General features: G+C 42.2%; 4 protein-coding genes across 4 annotated transcripts; 1 reads left to right on the forward strand and 3 right to left on the reverse strand.

The window, feature by feature from the left end:
* Positions 1-1,529: 1,529 nt before the first annotated feature.
* On the reverse strand, positions 1,530-4,118 carry LOC142989656 (XK-related protein 8-like). The gene is made up of 3 exons (XM_076139281.1): positions 3,734-4,118; positions 3,050-3,240; positions 1,530-2,665 (listed from the first exon to the last, which is right to left on the reverse strand). Exons 1-3 carry the CDS (start codon positions 4,027-4,029, stop codon positions 1,752-1,754), a joined length of 1,401 nt encoding a protein of 466 aa, XP_075995396.1. The 5' UTR covers positions 4,030-4,118; the 3' UTR covers positions 1,530-1,751.
* Positions 4,119-4,383: 265 nt separating this feature from the next.
* Positions 4,384-7,567, reverse strand: LOC142989520 (XK-related protein 8-like). Its single transcript, XM_076139050.1, has 3 exons — positions 7,192-7,567; positions 6,522-6,712; positions 4,384-6,270 (listed from the first exon to the last, which is right to left on the reverse strand). The coding sequence occupies exons 1-3, from the start codon at positions 7,485-7,487 to the stop codon at positions 5,357-5,359; spliced, it is 1,401 nt and encodes a 466-aa protein (XP_075995165.1). The 5' UTR covers positions 7,488-7,567; the 3' UTR covers positions 4,384-5,356.
* A 2,437-nt stretch (positions 7,568-10,004) lies between these two features.
* Positions 10,005-12,431, reverse strand: xkr8.3 (XK related 8, tandem duplicate 3). The gene is made up of 3 exons (XM_076139649.1): positions 11,845-12,431; positions 11,162-11,349; positions 10,005-10,976 (listed from the first exon to the last, which is right to left on the reverse strand). Exons 1-3 carry the CDS (start codon positions 12,171-12,173, stop codon positions 10,231-10,233), a joined length of 1,263 nt encoding a protein of 420 aa, XP_075995764.1. The 5' UTR covers positions 12,174-12,431; the 3' UTR covers positions 10,005-10,230.
* A 4,285-nt stretch (positions 12,432-16,716) lies between these two features.
* On the forward strand, positions 16,717-18,145 carry LOC142989545 (relaxin-3 receptor 1-like). Its single transcript, XM_076139084.1, has one exon. It carries the CDS (start codon positions 16,717-16,719, stop codon positions 17,914-17,916), a length of 1,200 nt encoding a protein of 399 aa, XP_075995199.1. The 3' UTR covers positions 17,917-18,145.
* The last annotated feature ends 2,606 nt before the right edge of the window (positions 18,146-20,751 follow it).

Below are 20,751 nucleotides of genomic sequence, written 5' to 3' on the forward strand. Positions count from 1 at the left end.
CCTTCTTTCTCCCAAAGATTTTGTTTTCAGGTACTTACACTCCGGCTCGGTGACATTTTGGGGGTTCAGTTATTGTGACTGACAGCTGGGGGGAGGGGGGGGGGACATGGGAAGATGACTGTGCAATACAATAGTAGGTTTTTTTTTTTGCTCATTAACTGTATTTCAGTGGATTGAATTTGCCTGTAGCAGCCGGCGAAGGCAGCAGGAGGGTCGACTTTGCCCGGTCTGTATGAGATTATGACTGAACAATACTGAGCCTGAAGAAGATTTCGTATTTTACACACATGCAGCTTGACCGTTAAGAATGTGTTTTCCTATGTATTTGTCTTTCTGTTGTGACTGTGCATATTTATATTGTGCCTTTATCCATCATCTGTACTCAGAATCTCAAAGGGAATTATGTATGATTTTTTTGTTTCATACGTTATCACCGTGTTGTTATATTATCTGAAGTGTTACTTTACTTTTTTAATCTTTTGTTTTTTTTAAGTGCTTTGTCAGATGTTGTTACCGAGCTGGACGTTACTTTGACTGTCGGCTCTGCACTGTATTTCAACGGCTCTCCTAGTCAACTCTGTGTTGATCAGTGTTTGAAGAAACATTCTCTCAAATATGTTCTCCTAAGTGAAGGCTTCAAGATGGCATCAGGAAGTGGATATCTCATTTTTAGAATGGCCACTCATTCATTTCATACATTTATTAGTGACACACAGGTTCCTTGCTTTGTACTAGATTTTTCCTTTTGAAAAGGAAATTGCAATTACTGTGTTGCTGTGAAATGCTTAGCATTGCTTAAGGACAATCACAATCCGATACACGGTATTTCCAATGCAGATCAGAGACATATTCCGTAAGCAACGCTATGCTAGGTGTGCTTTTTGTTCAGTGTTGTACTACCTAAGTGAATCAAAGGGAAATGGGCTCATCAATATCTCCTCTTTTTTCTGCAGAATCAATGTTGTTCCCTGTAAGAGACCGTATGCAAGCTTTACTTTAAACTTTACTAGCTTGTGGAATGTGTTTTCTGTACTTTATTTGCATGACAACAGTTATGTTTAAGGACTATATGCATTAGATTTTACTTTGTCCTATTTTTTCAATGCCAAATACCTTTATTTTAAATATGCTGTGTCTGGATTTGTTCCCTTTTTTTGTTATTTCATCTCATTTTCAAAGATCTGTGAGGCTACTTGGGCCCATGAGAGGCTGAACGTCATTTTGTAAACTGAACCCTATCATCATACTCAGTGCTAATTTAATTGCATTAATCACTAATTCTCTCCAGTAGCTGTTTGGGACTTGGACACTCTTTATGGTCCTGTCATGTTTTCCTGTGTACCTAAGATACTCAATACAATGTTAAATAAATTTTAAAAGGTTTCAGAATTCCACATTTACTCATTTAGTACAATAGATTTTAATTAGAAAAAATAACAAATAAAATACTATTACATCAAGTTGTCAAAAACATGTTACATAAAGAGATAGTACTTTCTTTTTATATCAGAGAGAGTCAGTGTTTCAATCAGGGAATGTGGTAGCGTGGAGGAAACATCCGGAAAACCAAAGATTAAATAAAATACTTCACTTCTCACAATTATGTTCCTGTCTTTCTCCATGAGATTGTCTGTGGCTTCAGTGTCCTCGGTCCCACACAAGCCCATGACAGTGAGGAAGTTGGTTTTGACCGACATATGCATGACTCCGCCTCTTTCTAAGAAAGTTATGTGGCTGTCAAGTGACTCACATCAGGAGTAGAAGTTACCAGCTAACTTCATCATTCTTTTATTTTGTCGTTTTTGGACAGATGCTGGGTCAGGAGCTCCGAAAGGAGATGGGTCAAAAGCTACGTGAGGAGGTCTGACAGGAGCTAGGGTAGGAGCTGGGACAGACATGCTCCGAAATGCAGATTGAGGCACTCCATCAAATTGAACGGACTCTGTGTCCAATTGAGGTGGGTCTGTATAGTCTCCACTGTCCATTTCAATTGTGCGACGGATTTGCATTTCTTCCCCTGAATCCGACGCAGATTGAAAGTCACAATCAGAGTTGTCCACCACGTCTTCTTGAAGCGGTGCAGCACACATTACATGTTCAGTTTTACTCCGTTGTTGACCAATATTTGGATGGTAAAGCCTATAATAAACTAATTTCAATCCAAGACCCAGCATGTAAACTCCAACAACACAAACACTAGTGATTATGGCATACAGGAAGGAGATTTGGGTGTAGATTTGCCAGCACCACAGGCCACACAAAAAGCACAAATCGGCCACTATATAGATATGGTAGAGCAAAGACTTGTATCTCGTCTTTCCTTTAACCACATTGAACCAGCTAAAGAACCAAATGAGGCCTACAGTGGCCTGGAAGAGCACTTCCCCAGCAGCGCTGTCCATGAAGTCTGTCTGAGCTCGCCAGGCAAAGAACCACAGCACCCCCCATGAGAAGATAAAGTGGGACAAGATGTAACAGGGCAAGACGGAGGCGAAAAGGGTGAGCGCAACAAGGCGAGGAGCGATGAGCAGCAGGTTCCACAGAAGGTAAACAACTGATGCGCCCTTCAGTTGCTGCTTTTTGTCAGTCAGAAAGAAGCGCAGGGAGCGGTGGTACATGGTCACACTGAAGGCCATGGCTGAGGCGGAGGCCACTGCCTTCAACACTGGAGGAGGAGGAGATTCAATCAGAGGAGGAACGACAGCTGACGTGATTCACAATCTGGGTTCTAGTGTGTAAATTGGTATCAAAAACACTTTCCTAGCTCAGTACTCTCACAACTTCCATGCATTTGTACTTTTGAATACATCCTGAATCTCATGCCATAAGATTCATTGCTATAATGTGTGTAATATTGTAAGTGTCTTCTAATTTTAGTTTAAATGGATACTTGATAAGTGGAAACTATTCATGGGTGTATATTTTGCTAATAATGCGATAAACAGAGTCTCTGAGACTCTGAATGTATGAACATTTCCCAATAACAACATAGCTGCATAACTAATACTCTACTTTCCAAAAGCTGCTGTTGTTCTTGATTGTCTTGTACCTGTGACAGGATCCAGTAAGCCCCTGTGCAAAATGCGGGTGAGCATGAGGACGAGTTGGGGCGCACTCTCTGAGAAGGTCTCTATGAGTCCCAGCATGCTGAGGTCGTGTCTCAGGAACAAGGTCTTCTCCTGTGAGAGACGCTGATTTGGGATGAAACTGCAGATAGCGGCCTCGAAGACACCCGCATGCCTGACGGGGGAGGGAATTATGAGTGAAGTAGACTTGAATTATGTACAGAATGAAAGGGAACCAGTTTTGGAATTCATAGATACAAAGTGAAACAAAAACTGGCGTACCCTCATTAATATTCACATTTAAACTGCAAGGTCTTCCAGATTCAGATTCTCTAATGAGAAACCTGTGGAGCATATTACTCAATTTCTATTGTTTCCAAGTTACTCTTAGCAATGTGTTTGTGTTGAGACAAACACCATGGAAGCCTAAAACCCTTTCTTACTGTATCTACCAAAGACACACACCATAGCTGAAAACCAACTTCAGAGTAGACAGTGTTTCTAGTAGAAAAAAAGTGAATAGTGTTTCTATTTAGAGTACCCTCTAAATTATGGAGGAGTTAGTTTCACTCATTCCCCCACAGAAAACATAACCATGCCGTATAATAAAAGCAAAACAGCCTGCCGCTCAGTAGAGCATGATCTGGAGTCAATAAACTTTATGCAACCTGAGATAGACCCCCAGCTGGAACACATGGAGAAGTCTGAGCTTGAGCAGGCTCAGACTCTTCTCCACCCTCGTCACCCTCTCGTAGTTGTCGTATTTATACCACAGCCAGCTGTAGACTTGAGCAAGCACCGATGATCCCAGAAGGAAGAGCAGCAGCAGACCCAGACACAGGTAGTCCTTTTCCTGATAGAAAGTCACAACTGCACATGCATCCAGAACTATGTCAAGCAGTGAAAAAAACAGACCCAGGCAGGTCATAACGAAATCAAAGGGAGAGTGCTTAGGTCCCTCCATTATTGCCGTCAAAGAAGAGACCAACACTTATCTGCTTGCTCCCAGAACTGTGTGCCACAGAGCTGTGTGTGTCCGTTCATGTAAAGCCTCATGAGTGAAAACTGAAAGTAAGCGGTCAAGGTTCAGCCTTCAAACATAACTCCTCCTTTCCAAACACTCCTCCCGTAGGATCAGGTGAAGTCTGAATGGAGCAACCAGTTTTACACACATGTCCATCTAACTGTTTACAGTTTCAGCTGTGTAACGGTGACATGTTGTAAACCCTAATGTGTATGTGAGATGTACATTAAGATACAAATCAGACTTTAACAGGAGTGTCAGTGAAAATACTTGCAAGTTGATACACTCAATCTTTTTTATTATAGAACACATGAGGTAAGAGAACTACAACCAATAGTGGCCCTGCTTTCTGAATTTGTGACAAATAAATGACTTCACTTTGTATGAACACAATAATGTAACAAGGGCTGCATGTCATCATGTGATACATACAAACCTGACTTTATACTTAACACCAACCTCAACACATTAGGACACCCAAACTGTTGAACATTATAACAGTGTACTTAAAGCAGCTACATGACCACCAGATGAGGGAGGTAACACCCAAGACTAACATTTGGTTTTCCACATCTGACATCTTAACACAAACCCTGTAAGGTGATCTTCAATAGCTGCATGGCAGAGTGACAGCATTAAAGATCACTGGTGACCAAATTTTAAGTGACTGTCCTGAAGTACAACAATCCAGTGGTCACAGGTAAAAAAAGTGGCACACAACATAAAACACAGCCCATATTTATGTGTTGTTGCAGTCGTGCACCTTGCAAATCCAATTTCCTATTTGTGTCTATGAGTGTATTAGCAACATGGCCAACAGGGCAGTGACAAAATAGTCAAATTTGATGTTCAAAAAATTTACTATTTTTAATATCTCAATAATGTTGCATTATTTATCAAACTTGTTATTTTGGGAAAGCAAGATGTTTCCATATCAGCAACAATACAATCACTTGACCATACAGTTTCTATGGTAACTATGTCAACTTCGACATACAAATATTTACAAAAATCAAGAAATTCTAGAGTCAGTGTTTCAATAAGGGACCATGTTAGACTGGAGGAAGCATCTGGAAAAACCAAAGATTAAATAACATTTATAATTTAAAATTTCACAATTATGTTCCAGTCTTTAGCCATGAGATTGTTTGTGGGTTCAATGTCCTCAGTCCACACAAGCCCATGACAGTGAGGAAGTTGGTTTGAAAGACATATGCATGACTCTGCCTCTTTCTAAGAAAGTCGTGTGGCTGTCAAGTGACTCACATCAGGAGTAGAAGTTACCAGCTAACTTCATCATTCTTTTATTTTGTCGTTTTTGGACAGATGCTGGGACAGGAGCTGGGACAGGAGCTGGGACAGACGCTGGGACAGGCGCTGGGACAGGCGCTGGGACAGGCGCTGGGTCAAGAGCTTCGGCAGCCCCCACTCCGTCAAATTTAATGGACCGATAGTCTAATGGAATGGAGTCTACACTGTCTACTTCAATTGTGTGACCCTCTGCATTCGGATAATCAGTAGTGTTTCCCGATTGCAAAGGTGCTAGCATGAAAACGCTGCCCGATTCAAGGTCGTCCTCCGTGTCTTCTTGAAGCGGGGCAGCACACATTACATGTTCAGTTTTACTCCCCTGCCCAATATTTGGATGGTAGAGCCTATAATAAATTAATTTCAACCCAAGACCCAGCATGTAAACTCCAACTACACAAAAACTAGTGATTATGGCATACAGGAAGGAGATTTTGGTGTAGACTTGCCAGCACCACAGGCCACACAAAAGGCACACATCGGCCATTATGTACACATGGTAGAGCAAAGACTTGTATCTCGTCTTTCCTTCAACCACACTAAACCAGCTAAAGAACCAAATGAGGCCTACGGTGGCCTGGAAGAGCACTTCCCCAGCAGTGCTGTCCATTAATTCTGTGTCAGCTCGCCAGGCAAAGAACCACAGCACCAGCCATGAGACGCTAAAGTGGGAGAAGATATACCAGGGCAAGACGGAGGCAAAAAGGGCGAGTGCAACAAGGCGAGGAGCGATGAGCAGCAGGTTCCACAGAAAGCAAACAACTGATGCGCCCATCCGTTGCTGCTTTTTGTCAGGAAGGAAGGAGCGCAGGGAGCGGTGGTACATGGTCACACTGCAGGCCATGGCTGAGGCGGAGGCCACTGCCTTCAACACTGGAGGAGGAGGAGGAGGAGAGTCAATCAGGGAATGTAGCTGACGTGACACACAATCGGGGTTCTAGAGTGTAAATGGGTATTTTTATAGATACTTGACAAGTGGACACTATTAATGGGTGTATAATTTGAAAATGCAATAAACAGAGTCTCTGAGACTCTGAATGTATGAACATTTCCCAATAACAACATAGCTGCGTAACTAATACTCTACTTTCCAAAAGCTGCTGTGGTTCTTGATTGTCTTGTACCTGTGACAGGATCCAGTAAGCCCCTGTGCAAAATGAGGGTGAGCATGAGGACGAGTTGGGGCGCACTCTCTGAGAAGGTCTCTATGAGTCGCAGCATGCTGAGGTCGTGGCTCAGGAACACGGTCTTCTCCTTTGAGAGACGCTGATTTGGGATGAAACTGCAGATGGCGGCCTCAAAGACACCCGCATGCCTGACGGGAGAGGGAATTATAAGTGAAATAGACTTCAATTATGTACAGAATGAAAGGGAACCAGTTAGTCATAGATACAAAGTGAAACAAAAACTGGCGTACCCTCATTAATATTCACATTTAAACTGCAAGGTCTTCCAGATTCTCTATGAGAAACCTGTGGAGCAAATTACTTCATTTCTATTGTTCCCAAGTTACTCTTAGCAATGTGTTTGTGTTGAGACACCATGGAAGCCTAAAACCTTTTCTTACTGTATCTACCAAAGACACACACCATAGATGAAAACCAACTTCAGAGTAGACAGTGTTTATAGTAGAAAATAGTGAATGGTGTTTCTATTTAGAGTAGTTCCCTCCAAACTATGGAGGAGTTAGTTTCACTCATTCCCCCACAGATAACATAACCATGCAGCGCAATGAAAGCAAAACAGCCTGCCGCTCAGTAGAGCATGATCTGGAGTCAACAAACTTTACTCAACCTGAGATAGACCCCCAGCTGGAACACATGGAGAAGTCTGAGCGTGAGCAGGCTCACACTCTTCTCCACCCTCGTCACCCTCTCGTAGTTGTCGTATTTATACCACAGCAAGCTGTAGACTTGAGCAAGCACCGATGATCCCAGGAGGAAGAGCAGCAGCAGACCCATACACAGGTAGTCCTTTTCCTGATAGAAAGTCACAACTGCCCATGCATCCAGAACTATGTCAGTCAGTAAAAACAGCAGACCCAGGCAGGTCATAAAGATATCAAAGGGAGAGTGCTTAAGTCCCTCCATTATTGCCGTCAAACAAGAATCCAGTTATCTGCTTGCTCCCATAAGCTGTGTGCCGCAGAGCTGTGTGTGTCCGTCCATGTAAAGCCTCATGAGTGGAAACCGAAAGTAAGCAGCTTCAAACATAACCCCTCCTTTCCAAACACTCCTCCTGTAGGATCATGTGAAGTCATGTGAAGCAACCAGTTTTACATACATGTCCATGTGACTGTTTACAGTTTCAGCTGTGTAACGGTCACATGTTGTAAACCCTAATGTGTATGTGAGATGTACATTAGGATACACATCAGAGTTTAATAGGAGTGTAAGTGAAAATAAAAATACTTGCAAGTTGATCAAAACTCAATCTTTTTATTATAGAACACACTGAAACATGAGGTAAGAGAACTACAACCAATAGTGGCCCTGCTTTCTGAATTTGTGACAAATAAATGGCTTCACTTTGTATGAACACAATAATGTAACTAGGGCTGTATGTCATCCTGTGATACATACAAACCTGACTTTATACTTAACACCAACCTCAACACATTAGGACACCCAAACTGTTTGGAACATTATAACAGTGTACCTCGGGATAATAAACTTTCATCTTATCTTAAAGCAGCTCATTGACCACCAGATGAGGGAGGTAACACCCAAGACAAACATTTGGTTTTCCACATCTGACATCTTAACACAAACCCTGTAAGGTGTTCTTCAATAGCTGCATGGCAGAGTAACAGCATAAAAGATCACTGGTGACCAAATTTAAATTCCCTGTCCTAAAGTACAACAATCCAGTGGTCACAGGTAAAACAGTGTCACATGTATCAAAAAATATATATGAATATGTGAATAGATAGTACATGTTTTAAATCAGAAAGAGTCAGTGTTTCAATAAGGGACCATGTTAGTCTGGAGGAAGTATCTGGATTAAATAACATGCTTTACTTCTCAATTATGTTCCTGTTTTCCTCCATGACTGTCTGGTTTCAGTGTCCTCAGTCAAGTCCATGACAGTGAGGAAGTTGGTTTTGACTCACATATGCATGACTGCCTCTTTCTAAGAAAATTGTGTGGCTGTCAAGTGACTCACATCAGGAGTAGAAGTTATGAGCTAACTTCATCATTCTTTTATTTTGCAGTTTTTGGACAGGAGCTGGGACAGGAGGGACCGGCTTCATTTGTGTGACCCTCTGCATTCGGATAATCAGCAGTGTTTCCCGATTGCAAAGGTGCTAGTATGGCAACTCTGCCCAATTCAAGGTTGTCCACCACGTCTTCTCCAAGCGGTGCAGCACACGTCAAATCTTCAGTTTTACTCTTGTTGGCCACTATTTGAATGGTAAAACCTATAATACATTAATTTCAATCCGAGACCCAGCATGTAAACTCCACAAACAAAAGTGGGGGGAGTTAGTTTCACTCATTCCACCACAGAAAACATAACCATGCAGTACAACCAAAGCAAAAACAGCCTGCCGCTCAGTAGAGCATGATCTGGAGTTAACAAAGTTTACCTGAGAGAGACCCCCAGCTGGAACACATGGAGAAGTCTGAGCGTGAGCAGGCTCACACTCTTCTCCACCCTCGTCACCATCTCGTAGTTGTCGTATTTATACCACAGCCAGCTGTAGACTTGAGCAAGCACCAATGATCCCAGGAGGAAGAGCAGCAGCAGACCCAGACACGTAGTCCTTTTCCTGCCAGGCAGGTCATAAAGTTATTAAAGGGAGAGTGCTTAGGTCCCTCCATTTTTCCTGTCAAACCAGATTCCAATATGTTAACTGCCTGCTACTAGAAGCTGTGTGCCGCATAGCTGTGTGTGTCCGTCCATGTAAAGCCTCATGAGTGAAAACTAAACAGGTCATGTTTGAAGGTTCAGTCTTCAAACATAACCCCTCCTTTCAAAACACTCCTGTAGGTTCAGGTGAAGTCAGTTTAAGTGAAAATAAAAATACTTGCAAGTTGATCAAAACTCAATCATTTTATTATAGAACACACTGAAACATGAGGTAAGAGATTAACAACCAATAGTGGCCCTGCTTTCTGGTTTGTGAATCTGTGACTTCACTTTGTATGAACACAATAATGTAACTAGGGCTGCATGTCATCATGTGATACATACAAACCTGACTTTATACTTATATAAAGTCAGTTATATACCAACCTCAACACATTTGGACACCCAAACTGTTTGGGACACAACAGTGTACTTAAAGCAGCTACATTTGGTTTTCCACATCCCAAATCTTAACACAAACCCTGTAAGGTGGTCTTCAATAGCTGCATGGCAGAGTAACAGCATAAAAGATCACTGGTGACCACAATCCAGTGGTCACAGGTAAAAAAAGTGGCACACAACATAAAACAGCCTACATTTATGTGTTGCTGTCATGCACCTTGCAAATCCAATTTCATATTTATGTCTATAAGTATTAGCAACATGGCCAACAGGGCAGTGACAAATAGTCAAATTTGATGTTCAAAAAATGTACTATTTTTAATATCTCAATAATGTTGCATTATTTGTCAAACTTGTCATTTTGGGAAGGCAAGATGTTCCCATATCAGCAACAATACAATCACTTGACCATACAGTTTCTATGGTAACTGTCAACTTCGACATACAAATATTTACAAAAATCTAGAAATTTTTGTTTTGATTGAAAATATATTGCCGATGAAAAAGTAGCACAAAGAGCCGACAGTCTAAAGTCTAGAGATAGAAACGAGAAGTAGTGCATGTTTGTCCCTGAGGCCATCAAGCGTGTGACGCCTCAGGTTCCTCTGTCGAGTTTCTGCCGACCTTCTGCTCCGAGTAAAAACGAGCGGCATGGCAGGCCATCCTTCTGTTGAGGAGCAGGGAGGACGGGGCGTCGTCGTGGATGGTGAAGTGTTTTAAAGAGACCTCTGCATCGGGCAAGTCCTCAGGCTGCCCTGGATCCCTCATGGGGGGCCTCCAGAGCTTGGGGTGGAAGCAGCAGTAGTAAAGAGCCTTAAATAACAGTCCAAGGAGGTAGGTGAGAGGCAGAGCGAGGAGCAGGGCCAGGGCATACGCCTCAGACAGGACAGGATCCCTGTAGAACCACCATGTGGCCAGCAGGATTACTCCATCTGTGGCCAAGAACACATGGTAGATGACGCTCCTGCCTCGAGTGCGACCCTCTGCTACATTAAACCAGCTGATGTACCAGATGAGCCCCACAGTGGCCCTGTAGAGCCACTCGCCCGCCACGCTGTCCATGAAGTCTGTCCTCTGTCGCCAGACCCAGAACATAAAGACGGGCCAAAGCATCAGAAAGTGGGCGGCGATGTACTCGGGCAGGACAGAAGCGAAGAGGGCAAGAGTTGCCACACGTGGCGTGATCAGCAGCAGGTTCCACAGGAAGTAGATAGAGGAAGAGCCCCAGCCTTGCTTCGCCTTATCTGGGAGGAAGGCGCGCAGGGAGCGGTGGTAGTCCACCACCATCCAGGCCATGGAAGTGGTGGATGCAACAACGCTTACAACTACAAAAACAGAAGTTGCATGATCAGTATAACCACCAAGAGGAAGTTGAAACAATTATGTGGTGTGTAGCTTTACTGTAATATGTAATATGGGATTGTTTCTCAACCACGCAACTCATTTTAAATCTAATCCCCAAATAAAAATCTCTTGTTTGAAGTGAAAGTGAATGGAGGCAGTAGCTCACACTGGACAGTCCTGGCCTTGTTGGTTCGCAGCATGACGTAGATCATGAGGGTGAGCTGAGGAGCACTTTCACAGAAGGTCTCGATGAGCCGGAGCATGCTGAGGTCATGCGTCAGGTAAACGGCGTACTCGGACCCTCGCTCTTTCCACCACCACACCCGGAAGCCTTGGCGGATGGCAGAGATGTGCCTACAGGAAACGATGAGGGCGTTTGACACTTAACATGACACAAACGGCTTAAAATAAAGCTGCAACACTCACACAAGTTCCCTTTTCTAATAAAACATGCACTTTGGCACGATAACAAGTGATGTCACCATATTGGGAGCTTTATCCATGGTTGTTTGCTCATTTTGCATGTATTCATTATTTCTACAATAAGCGGTGATACTGGATTGACTTGTTGCTGCACCAGTCAGATGTCGTTACACACGCTTGCCTGAGCTGCACAGGTACACAATGTTATGGGAAGAAACTTCTACAGTGGACATTTAAACTACCCTGTTTCTAACCATTCAAACCTTTCAATTGCAATCTAAAGAGAAGTCTACACTGTTTCCATCATATCTGAATAAAATGGACGTAATAGCATTGATGAAGTGACGGATAAATGAGTTTTTACACAGTATTTCTACGTTGTTTAAATGTAAACAATAGTATGAAAACATAACAGAGCTCAGCAACCTGCAGAAGAAGCCGAGCTGCATCACATGCAACAGGCAGGAGACCTTCACTCGGTCGCCGAAGAAGAGCACCGTGCTAAGTCCACTCTGATCGCCAAAACCCGGGAGCTCTCGGTCGTAGGTGAACCAGAACCAGCTGAACATTTGGACCACGACCGACGACAGAACCATGAGGCCGACCATCACCGCGAACCAGGGGAAGTCTCCTCGGCAATAAAACTCCGTGGCCACCCACAAGTCCGAGCACCAGTCCAACAGGAAGGTGCACACTCCGACCACGGAGAAGAGAAAATCGAGCCAGGAGTATTTCCAAATGCTCGAGGACTCCATGGCTGTTTGAGCCCGAGGTAGTTGCTCCAGTTGAGGCGACCTGTTGCTGTTATGCTAACATTCCGCTAACCTCGCGCACCTTTATTCTGCCCCCGTGCGCCTTCAGCGCCTTCAACCCGTTGCTGAAAACTTGCTTCCTCGATTCGTCTCATTTTGTTTAATACTGAATAATATCTAACACGGTACGAGTCAAAAGATATAAATAACCCACATGAAAGAGTAACGGGTTTGCAGCTTTGTCGCCTAGTTGTTAGCCCCGCCCACTTGACTTAGAACGGACGTAGTCACGCGTGTATCCTCACGCTGAAGTGGTTGTTTATTTTGAAAAACGGACGTAAGTCTTTTGTGTATCCTTACGCCAACCTTTCCCTTCTCAATACATTAAAGGCGCGTCCATTCTGAATGTAGGTGCGGCTGATTTGACCACGGAGTTTCAAAGTTTCTTTTAAAGTGTTCTGAAGACTTTTTATTCTTTTAAGACCTCCTTACTAAGGAACCCTCTTCAAACTATGTTCTTGATACATGGACAGGTACGAGAGAATTTGCAGGACGCTGTAGTAAAAACCAGACTCCCCCAGGATTTGAACTTGGTACTTCCATCGGGTGGATGGATGTGTTACCATATAACACCGTAGGAGTTTGTGAGGTTGCTGCAGCGCCCCGTAGTGGAGACAGGAATGATTTGCTTCTACTTTGTCATTTCAATGTCTAACCCTCAAATAAAACCAACAATTTCAACTTCCTTAAAAATTTGTCCAGTGAAAATTGTCCAAGTACAAAACATTTCAATGAACAGACAAGAACCCCAAGCAGCATTGTATTGTTTGCAGCACTGAAGGTTTGAAAGAGTGAAGGCACACAGGCCTTTGTAGATGGGAAACAGTATTGAAAATAACAAACTCATATATATGATCCACACACAAACAGCGGAATGTTAGCGTGTGCAAGTGTGCAACATTCAGCAAGAAACATCTCGAGACCAACAAACTATTTCAAGATAAGCACCAGCAGAGTTTGGTTCCTACCTGTTGCTGTCATCTGGCTGTGGGAAGCAAACAAGCCTGCTGCTGCTCCAGGTGAACTTTATAGAGCTGGGTTAAACCATCACTGATTGAGTGAGAGGGGGTTTCTAATTTTGAAGAGGTTTTGTTTCCATAGGTAGTCATATTGACAAACTATGACAAACTATATTGTCATTGTTATATTATATTTATATCGATGTATATTGGTAAACTGTAAATCTATATATACATGTGTTTATTTATGGGGACAAGGTCTCTGTTTGTATGTGAATGTGCCGAGCTTGGTTTGGTCCACACACACGTAGATCACCATCAGCTGTAAAGGCTTTTTAATCAACAAACGAGAAACCGCCACTAGAGGGCGCAGTGAAGGGACGAGCGCATGATACTGAAGGGAGATGGAGAGAGAAATGGCAGAAAATGTAACATTCAGCTGCTGTATTAATGCTTTGCTAATGGGGCGACAAAGCTTTATTTACTCTCACAGACCTCAGTGCCATGAATGATAAACAGACAGACTGTCAAGTGTCTTTTAAACAAACAACAATGTTATGAGTCACAATGCAGGTTATTGTTGTAAGATAAGATAAGAGAGATAAGATAAGATAAGATAAGATGAAATTTTATTATCCCGAGGGAAATTACTGTGCAACAGTTACAGTACAGCATGAAAAAACAAGACCCAGAAATCAGAAATCAGAAATCACCCAACTAGTGCAACAATGAAAAAGTGCAAGAACGGGCTCAGATCCCTATGTCCCAACCGTCCCACCTCGACCCGAGGTAGCTTTATTAAACAGTCCAATGGCCACAGGAAGAAAGGATTTCCTATGGCGCTCAGTAGTACACCTGGGGACAATGAGTCTGTTACTGAAGGTGCTCTTGTATGAGGCCAGCACCTGGTGGAGAGGGTGAGAGTACATTGTTGATTGTTGTTGTACATTGTACATTGTTGAGAGTTGATTGTACATCAAGAGGCTCAGTTTTGTCTCAGTCTCAGTCTTTATTTTAGGGAGAAAATAAAATAAAAACCTTTTTACAGACATTTGTTTTCATTTACTGGTTCATTTCCTTCCTTCCTTCCTTCCTTCCTTCCTTCCTTCCTTCCTTCCCTCCTCATTACTTTCTATATTATCCCCCCAATGTACAGCACAGAGGATATTGGCATTCCAACCCAGGAGAAAATCACATAGAAATACTACATTGTGGTGGGAGGAGCATAGGTTTGCTCTCCGCAGTGATGTTTGTCACGGTTTACAGAGAACCTGAATCTCTCCTACATATGATTTGCAGTTAATAATACATCGCAAAATTGCTTTGAATTCTCACCAAATGGTTTGATTGAAAACCTAATAATTTACTGACACACACCCACCATAATATGTCACTGTAGAAAACCCCTGTTAGTCTGTATATTACATTATTCATTATTATTACCTGTCTGCTTGCACAAAAGCCATGACACTGGCAGTTCAGCTCAGCATGACAGACAACAACATTATTGTTAAAAATACAACCCAAGTTGAGATAAATATTGCACCCAAAGCTCCAATAGCTCTGTGGCTCTGCAGTAATAAGGTTGGAACCATATTTGGTATCCCCTAGTGACAACATAAACATTCAGGATGTGACATGCATGTTTTGCTCAGCTACTTCATGAACATGGCTCAGTTTAGACAGAGCAGTATTAATCAACTTCCCCACTCTTCCGCCCAGTTCCAGCCTTAATCTGATTTCCTCATCCATGGCTGATGTTCTTTCCGCTATCAACAGTTTACAATCAGAGTCATCTATGTTGCTCAATCTAATCTCCAAGCTACGCCCCTGACATAAATGACCAATTTCCATTAACAAATTACCTTTGCTACACTTGAGGTTTATTTTTTGGTCAACACCTTTGTCTTTTTCCCCTCTGAGTGTAAGGTTCTTTCAAAACAATCATCTCTGAGACCAAGACTACAGAGGAATACAAGAACAGGAATTGTCTATCTTAGTCTATATAGTTGGTCTGGAGCTTTGTATTATCAATGTAAGTGTAATGTAACTATTCTGAGAACAAATATCTCAGAAGGCTGTAAATGTAAGGCCATGGTGTTTGTCTTTGCAGAGTTGAATCTCTAGTCTGTGATGTCACTGGGAACTTTTAGCTACAGGCTGAGACAGACAGACAGACAGCGATGGGGAAGAGGGAAAAGTCAAACAAAGGACTAATAAAGCTAAATACAGCACTCTTAAAAGGAATGATGTAAGAGAGGAACCAGTAAAACTCAAGGTAATAAACAAAACCAGAGAGGAATCAGTCTGCCCAAAGGTTTACGCTTCTTACATGTGTTTATCTGGTTGAACAGTTTGTTTATATTCACCTCTGGCCTCTTAAACCGTCCCTCCATTCTGCCAACTTTGTTTCAAACTTAGGTCATTATATAATCTTATAAAGGAGAACAAAATAACTGTGTCGTCTATTTTATTGCCCTTTTTTGCTGTGTGTGTTCCCTCTTTTCCTTCCAGTCTTTCAGCAGCACCACCCCAAGTCATTTCCACACTGATGGAGTGTAAAAACATGACAGGGTGGAGCATGAACCTCAGGGTGGGTGGCGGTTACTCTCATTACTTCAGTTTACCGCCTTCAGGATAATTGTGCCGGAGCAGAACTGAACAACTGCAACAACTGAAATCTGAAGTTTTACCTATTTGATGATATCCAGGTAAGAATTTGATCTCTCTATATATCTTAGTTTATAGAGACATGTTATACAGAGAGCAGATCTGAGTTCATCTGACTTTAATGTCCTATTTAAGCAGTTAATCTCTTATGTATGGCTGATTGATGAGTGTATTATTTAATGATTTATATCTGTAAATATGAATGAAGCTCAATGTTTTGGACGAGGGTCAGGTTTAGTTTGTTCTTGCAGCTTCGACAACATTGTGGATCACATAATGAGAAGCCTACAGGTCAAATCCTTCAAGCTCGTAAACTTAAAGATTAGATTGGACACATTTTGATGCTGCTGATGATGATGATGAAGGCATAGATATTTGATTTATGGCTTCAGATGCAAATAGAGGACAAAGCATCTCTGTTATTTGATGCAATTCATTTTAAACTTTAAATTCAATATTTGGTAGATTTTCATAGAGCAAACTTTGACTTTTGATTTTCCATCTTAAAAAGTGGCATTTTCCTTTCTGATCATTTTGTCTTTATATAAATTTTTCCTGCCAGAGAAATTTCAAACAAGGTTTCACTCTAAATTGGATTATCCTACACAATGCACAATGTGTAACACTTTAGTATAATTTGTTTATCTGACAAGGCCCAAAGGTCTAATCTACTTATTTACTCATAAACTACAGCGCCTATTATGTTATAATAGTTTCCTCTTTCCTTGCAGGGATAGATGATTGTCGGCTTGTAAACAGACAACCAGAACGTTTGAAATTATTCGCGCTACGACAACAAAGCAGAAGACATCTCAAATAACTGTTGGACAACCGGAATCATTCACTGAATCACCGAAATGTCAAAAACGGATTACAAGAGACTGGAATTCCTCAACAGCATCCTGAGCAGGTGCAGTGAAGTTCCATCCTGTAACGACTCCCAGTTGATTTACCACAACACCAGCCTCATCTACGAGTTGGACCTCCCTGGCGATGGGTCCCCGTGGTTACGAACGATGATCTCAGTGGTATACTTTGTTGTAGCCACTGCTGGAATGTTAGGGAACCTGTTAGTGATGTTCCTTTTGTATTCCACTCGCACCATCACCACTGGCACCATCAATTTCTTTGTCTTCAACCTGGCTTTGGCTCACCTACTCTTCTCCTTAGCTTTGCCCTTCTGGGCGGTGGACATTGCACTGGACTACAACTGGCCCTTTAGTTTGACCACATGCAAGGCCGTGTCCTTACTCACGGGCCTCAACGTCTACGCAAGCTGCTTTTTCTTGACAGCCATGAGTTTGACCCGTTATTGCTACGTGGCAACTGCGCTGAAACCCTCTGCTTCCCTCTGCAGCAGGTCTTGCACCTCCATAGTGACCACAGTGTTGGTCTGGGCCGCAGCTCTCATAGCTTCAGTACCTCGAGCTGTGTTCGCTGATCTCACCCACGTGGGAATCAGTAACGACACGGCATGTCTGCTCCGTTTCCCCGATGGGACGGGCTGGCTTGGAATAAACCAACTCCTACGGGTGGTGGTGGGCTTTCTGCTTCCGTATGCCATCATCATTCTCTCCTACCTGCTCCTGCTGCGCTTTCTCTGTCGCCATAACCTGAAAGGCAGCAACTCTCGCAGGAAGGCAGACGTTTCAAAGTCAGTGGCAGTAGTGGTGCTTTCATTCTGTGCCTGCTGGTTCCCATACAACGTCCTCTCCCTGTGGGGTGCCCTCATTCAGCTTGATATCGTTGATATCACTCCCTCCTATTTTTTGGCCCAAACATACTTTTTCCCTCTGGCCAACTGCTTGGCTTTCACCAGCAGCTGTTTCAACCCAGTTATCTACTGCCTGGTCCGTAAAGAATACCGCCTGGCTCTCCGTAATGTCGTATTAAAATTGGGTCTGGCTGTCATGTCCAAGGTCTGCCTGTATGCCGGTAAGTCTGATCAGGGACAACCGGCCATTCCTCTCAATAACATGGAAAGCCAGACGGTCCAGACTGACACAAGGAGGTTTGGGCCACAATCCACACTTCCATCAGTGGTTTCTGCTCTATAAAGCCACAGTTAAAGGATGAGTAAGCTTATTGACAGCATTATATAAGGATATAGATGTATCTCAGAAGCTGCATCTGAAGCCTTATTGTACATTGAAATGCTTTGTGCAGATCCTGTAGGCTATCCTGAGTGTTATGTGAGTGTACAGCTTTAACTGTGTCAAAGTTGATGTGCACAAGATGATGTGATTTCTTTTTTTAGTCCATACAATAATCTAACTTTGTCATGTGGACTTTTGTATGTTGACCTGTTTGTGTGTTGGTTTATCCAGACATGTAACAGTTTCCTTCTTTAATGTCATTTACTTAAACCATATTAAAAAATAGGTTTGGGTCTTTCTTCCAGCTTTCTGCTCTTTCCTATCGTCCATCACCTCAATGGGGTTTCTAATAAAATAACCTTCTAGTCAGATACACTCAATGAAAAAAACATCAGAATCTGTTTTCATTTGACGACCACAGTAAGTAAAAGCTTATGTGTAAAATTCAGCCGAGTGTGTTTCTGTAAACAAAACCACGTATGTCACTTTCAAAATGAGCTTTCAACACCAATGCTGATTGAAGTAATGTTTGTAGTCAATCCTTGCCGCTGAGACAGCCTGAGGCTTTCCTCTGGCTCGATAGAAGTAATTTAAAAAGTTAATTCGCTTAAATAATTTTCCACTAAACGGTTTCTCTCCTGTGTGGACTCGTGTGTATATTTAGATCTAACTGCCTCTCAGGTTTTTTCCCCACAATCACTGCAGCTGAGTGGGTTTTCTCCTGTGTGCACTTGTGTGTTTCTTCAGACGTAGCTGCTTTTAAAAAAAAAATCCTCTCCAACAAATATGGCAGCTACACGGTCACTCTGCTGCTGTTTGGCTTCCAAAGGCCCAAAGCTGTCAGTCAAAGTTTAGATAAGATGAGAGAGAGAGTGAGAGAGATGTATTCACTCTCTCTTGTTATTATCTGAAATCCGTCTCTTAGAAATTTTAGTGAATTGCAGAACATTGTAATTTTGTCAAAGAGGTTGTCATAGAGATGCGATTCCATTAACTGTGCCAAATTCAATCAAATTCATCCACTTCAGTTTTTGCCACCTCAGGAGGAAGACGGCTCACCATTGTTCCCCTCTTTTAACTTCATGTCATTCCGAGCTTCAATGGCCCCTCATAATGAGACTGAGTGGACATGTGATACATTTCCCAAGTCCTTGGAGTCTGACAAGTGTTCCACTTTCTACATTTTGTGTCCGTGATGTTCCTACTTGTCACAGTGCCGAAAACAAAAACAACAGTTTGGGTGTAAATTGTAGAAGAGCTACAGCGATCAGCCTGTTCCCAAGACTAAGAATTACAGTAGGAGGCGGTTAAATCATGAGCTGATTACAGAGACAAAGCTGCCCTCAGCAATTGTTTTCATACTTAAATATCATCTGTAGACCTTTTTATTCTAACTAGATTTTTCACTTCAATCCACGTGAGTTGAGACTGAAAGCAGTGCCATGGAAGCTCTGGACTTCGCTAATAATGAACAGAAACTGAGGTAGGTGTGTGTCGCGCTTTATCCAGGGCTGATTTAGATTAGAGAGCAACACAATGGGGAAATGTAACCGTGGACGTTACATTTGTATTTCACGTCATTGCTCATGTCGTCTCTTTGGTCCTGTTTCTAACTGGACTGTAATAAAGAAAATGAGTATTTTAAATTTAGAATTTGCAGGGAAAGGTGACCCACTTTATGTCTGCACGCCCTCGCAGGTGTCTTTAATTATTCAGAGGAAACTGGGCAGAGGTTCGCCGCTCCATAGAGACAGATCAACCATAAGAGCTGCAAGTCAACTATCAAAAGACACCAGGAGATGTCAGTCAAGCACAGGCACAGGCAACCACAAAGAGACATTAGATCAGACAGAATAAGGGAAATCAGACATGTATAGGTGCAATTCTGAACCATTCCAATGAATCCACATGTTCACGCTGTACACATCTGCACTGAACATAATCAGAGTAAAGTATCTGAAAGGAAAACAGTCGTCAATCAGGGATTTAATAATTTATTTCAATCACTCAGAAAAATCACCTGAAAAATGAATACATTCCCTTTGTTCAAACATAACAAATCATATCAATCAAGTATACTTACACTAATAATAAGCATTACGAGCGCAATCATACCTACAATATACCATTATAAATCAAATTTACCAACATTTTACATAATATATCCACTATACAACAGCGGGGGAGTCGAGGGTATGGCTTATCTGAGGGGCATGGCTTCTTTCAAAAGAAATGGCAAAGAAATGAAGGTCATAAATACATCCAGTAGGGCTAATTCAAGTCAGTAATCCAACTAGATCAAGTGTGACACAGTAGATTAATTGTGCTGAATAGCTGCCAAGAAAAATATTTGTTTCATTCCAAAAAATGCCATACATTGATTTGAGAAACATAAATATATATCGATTGATGTTAAGATCCTTTATTCCACATATACAGGTTATTTAATTTCATTTAAAATCGATTATGATGCCCTTATAAGGTTATCCTCTAAAATGTTACAATTCTCACATTTGGAGTAATAGATTGAATGACACACGCACACACAAAGTGAGTCTTATATACTGTAGGTGGGATGAGGGGCAGAAATCAACTAACGCAAAGAGAGTTGTTACCTCAGCATTTAATGTGCTTTCCATTCCAAAAAGTCTAAATAAAAAAAGTCTCACTAATACTTTTGGGCATTTGCATTTCACGTATATTAAAAGTTCTTGCGAGCAATCTCTTTTTTTTTTGTTCCCGGTAACACCTGAGAGTCTGAAACACCTGGAACACACCGGCCTTTGTCCCATAATG

Source organism: Genypterus blacodes, unplaced genomic scaffold (assembly GCF_046128005.1).
Source record: "Genypterus blacodes isolate CSIRO-AG114 ecotype Tasmania unplaced genomic scaffold, CSIRO-AGI_Gbla_v1 ptg000438l_1, whole genome shotgun sequence".
NCBI lineage: Eukaryota > Metazoa > Chordata > Actinopteri > Ophidiiformes > Ophidiidae > Genypterus > Genypterus blacodes.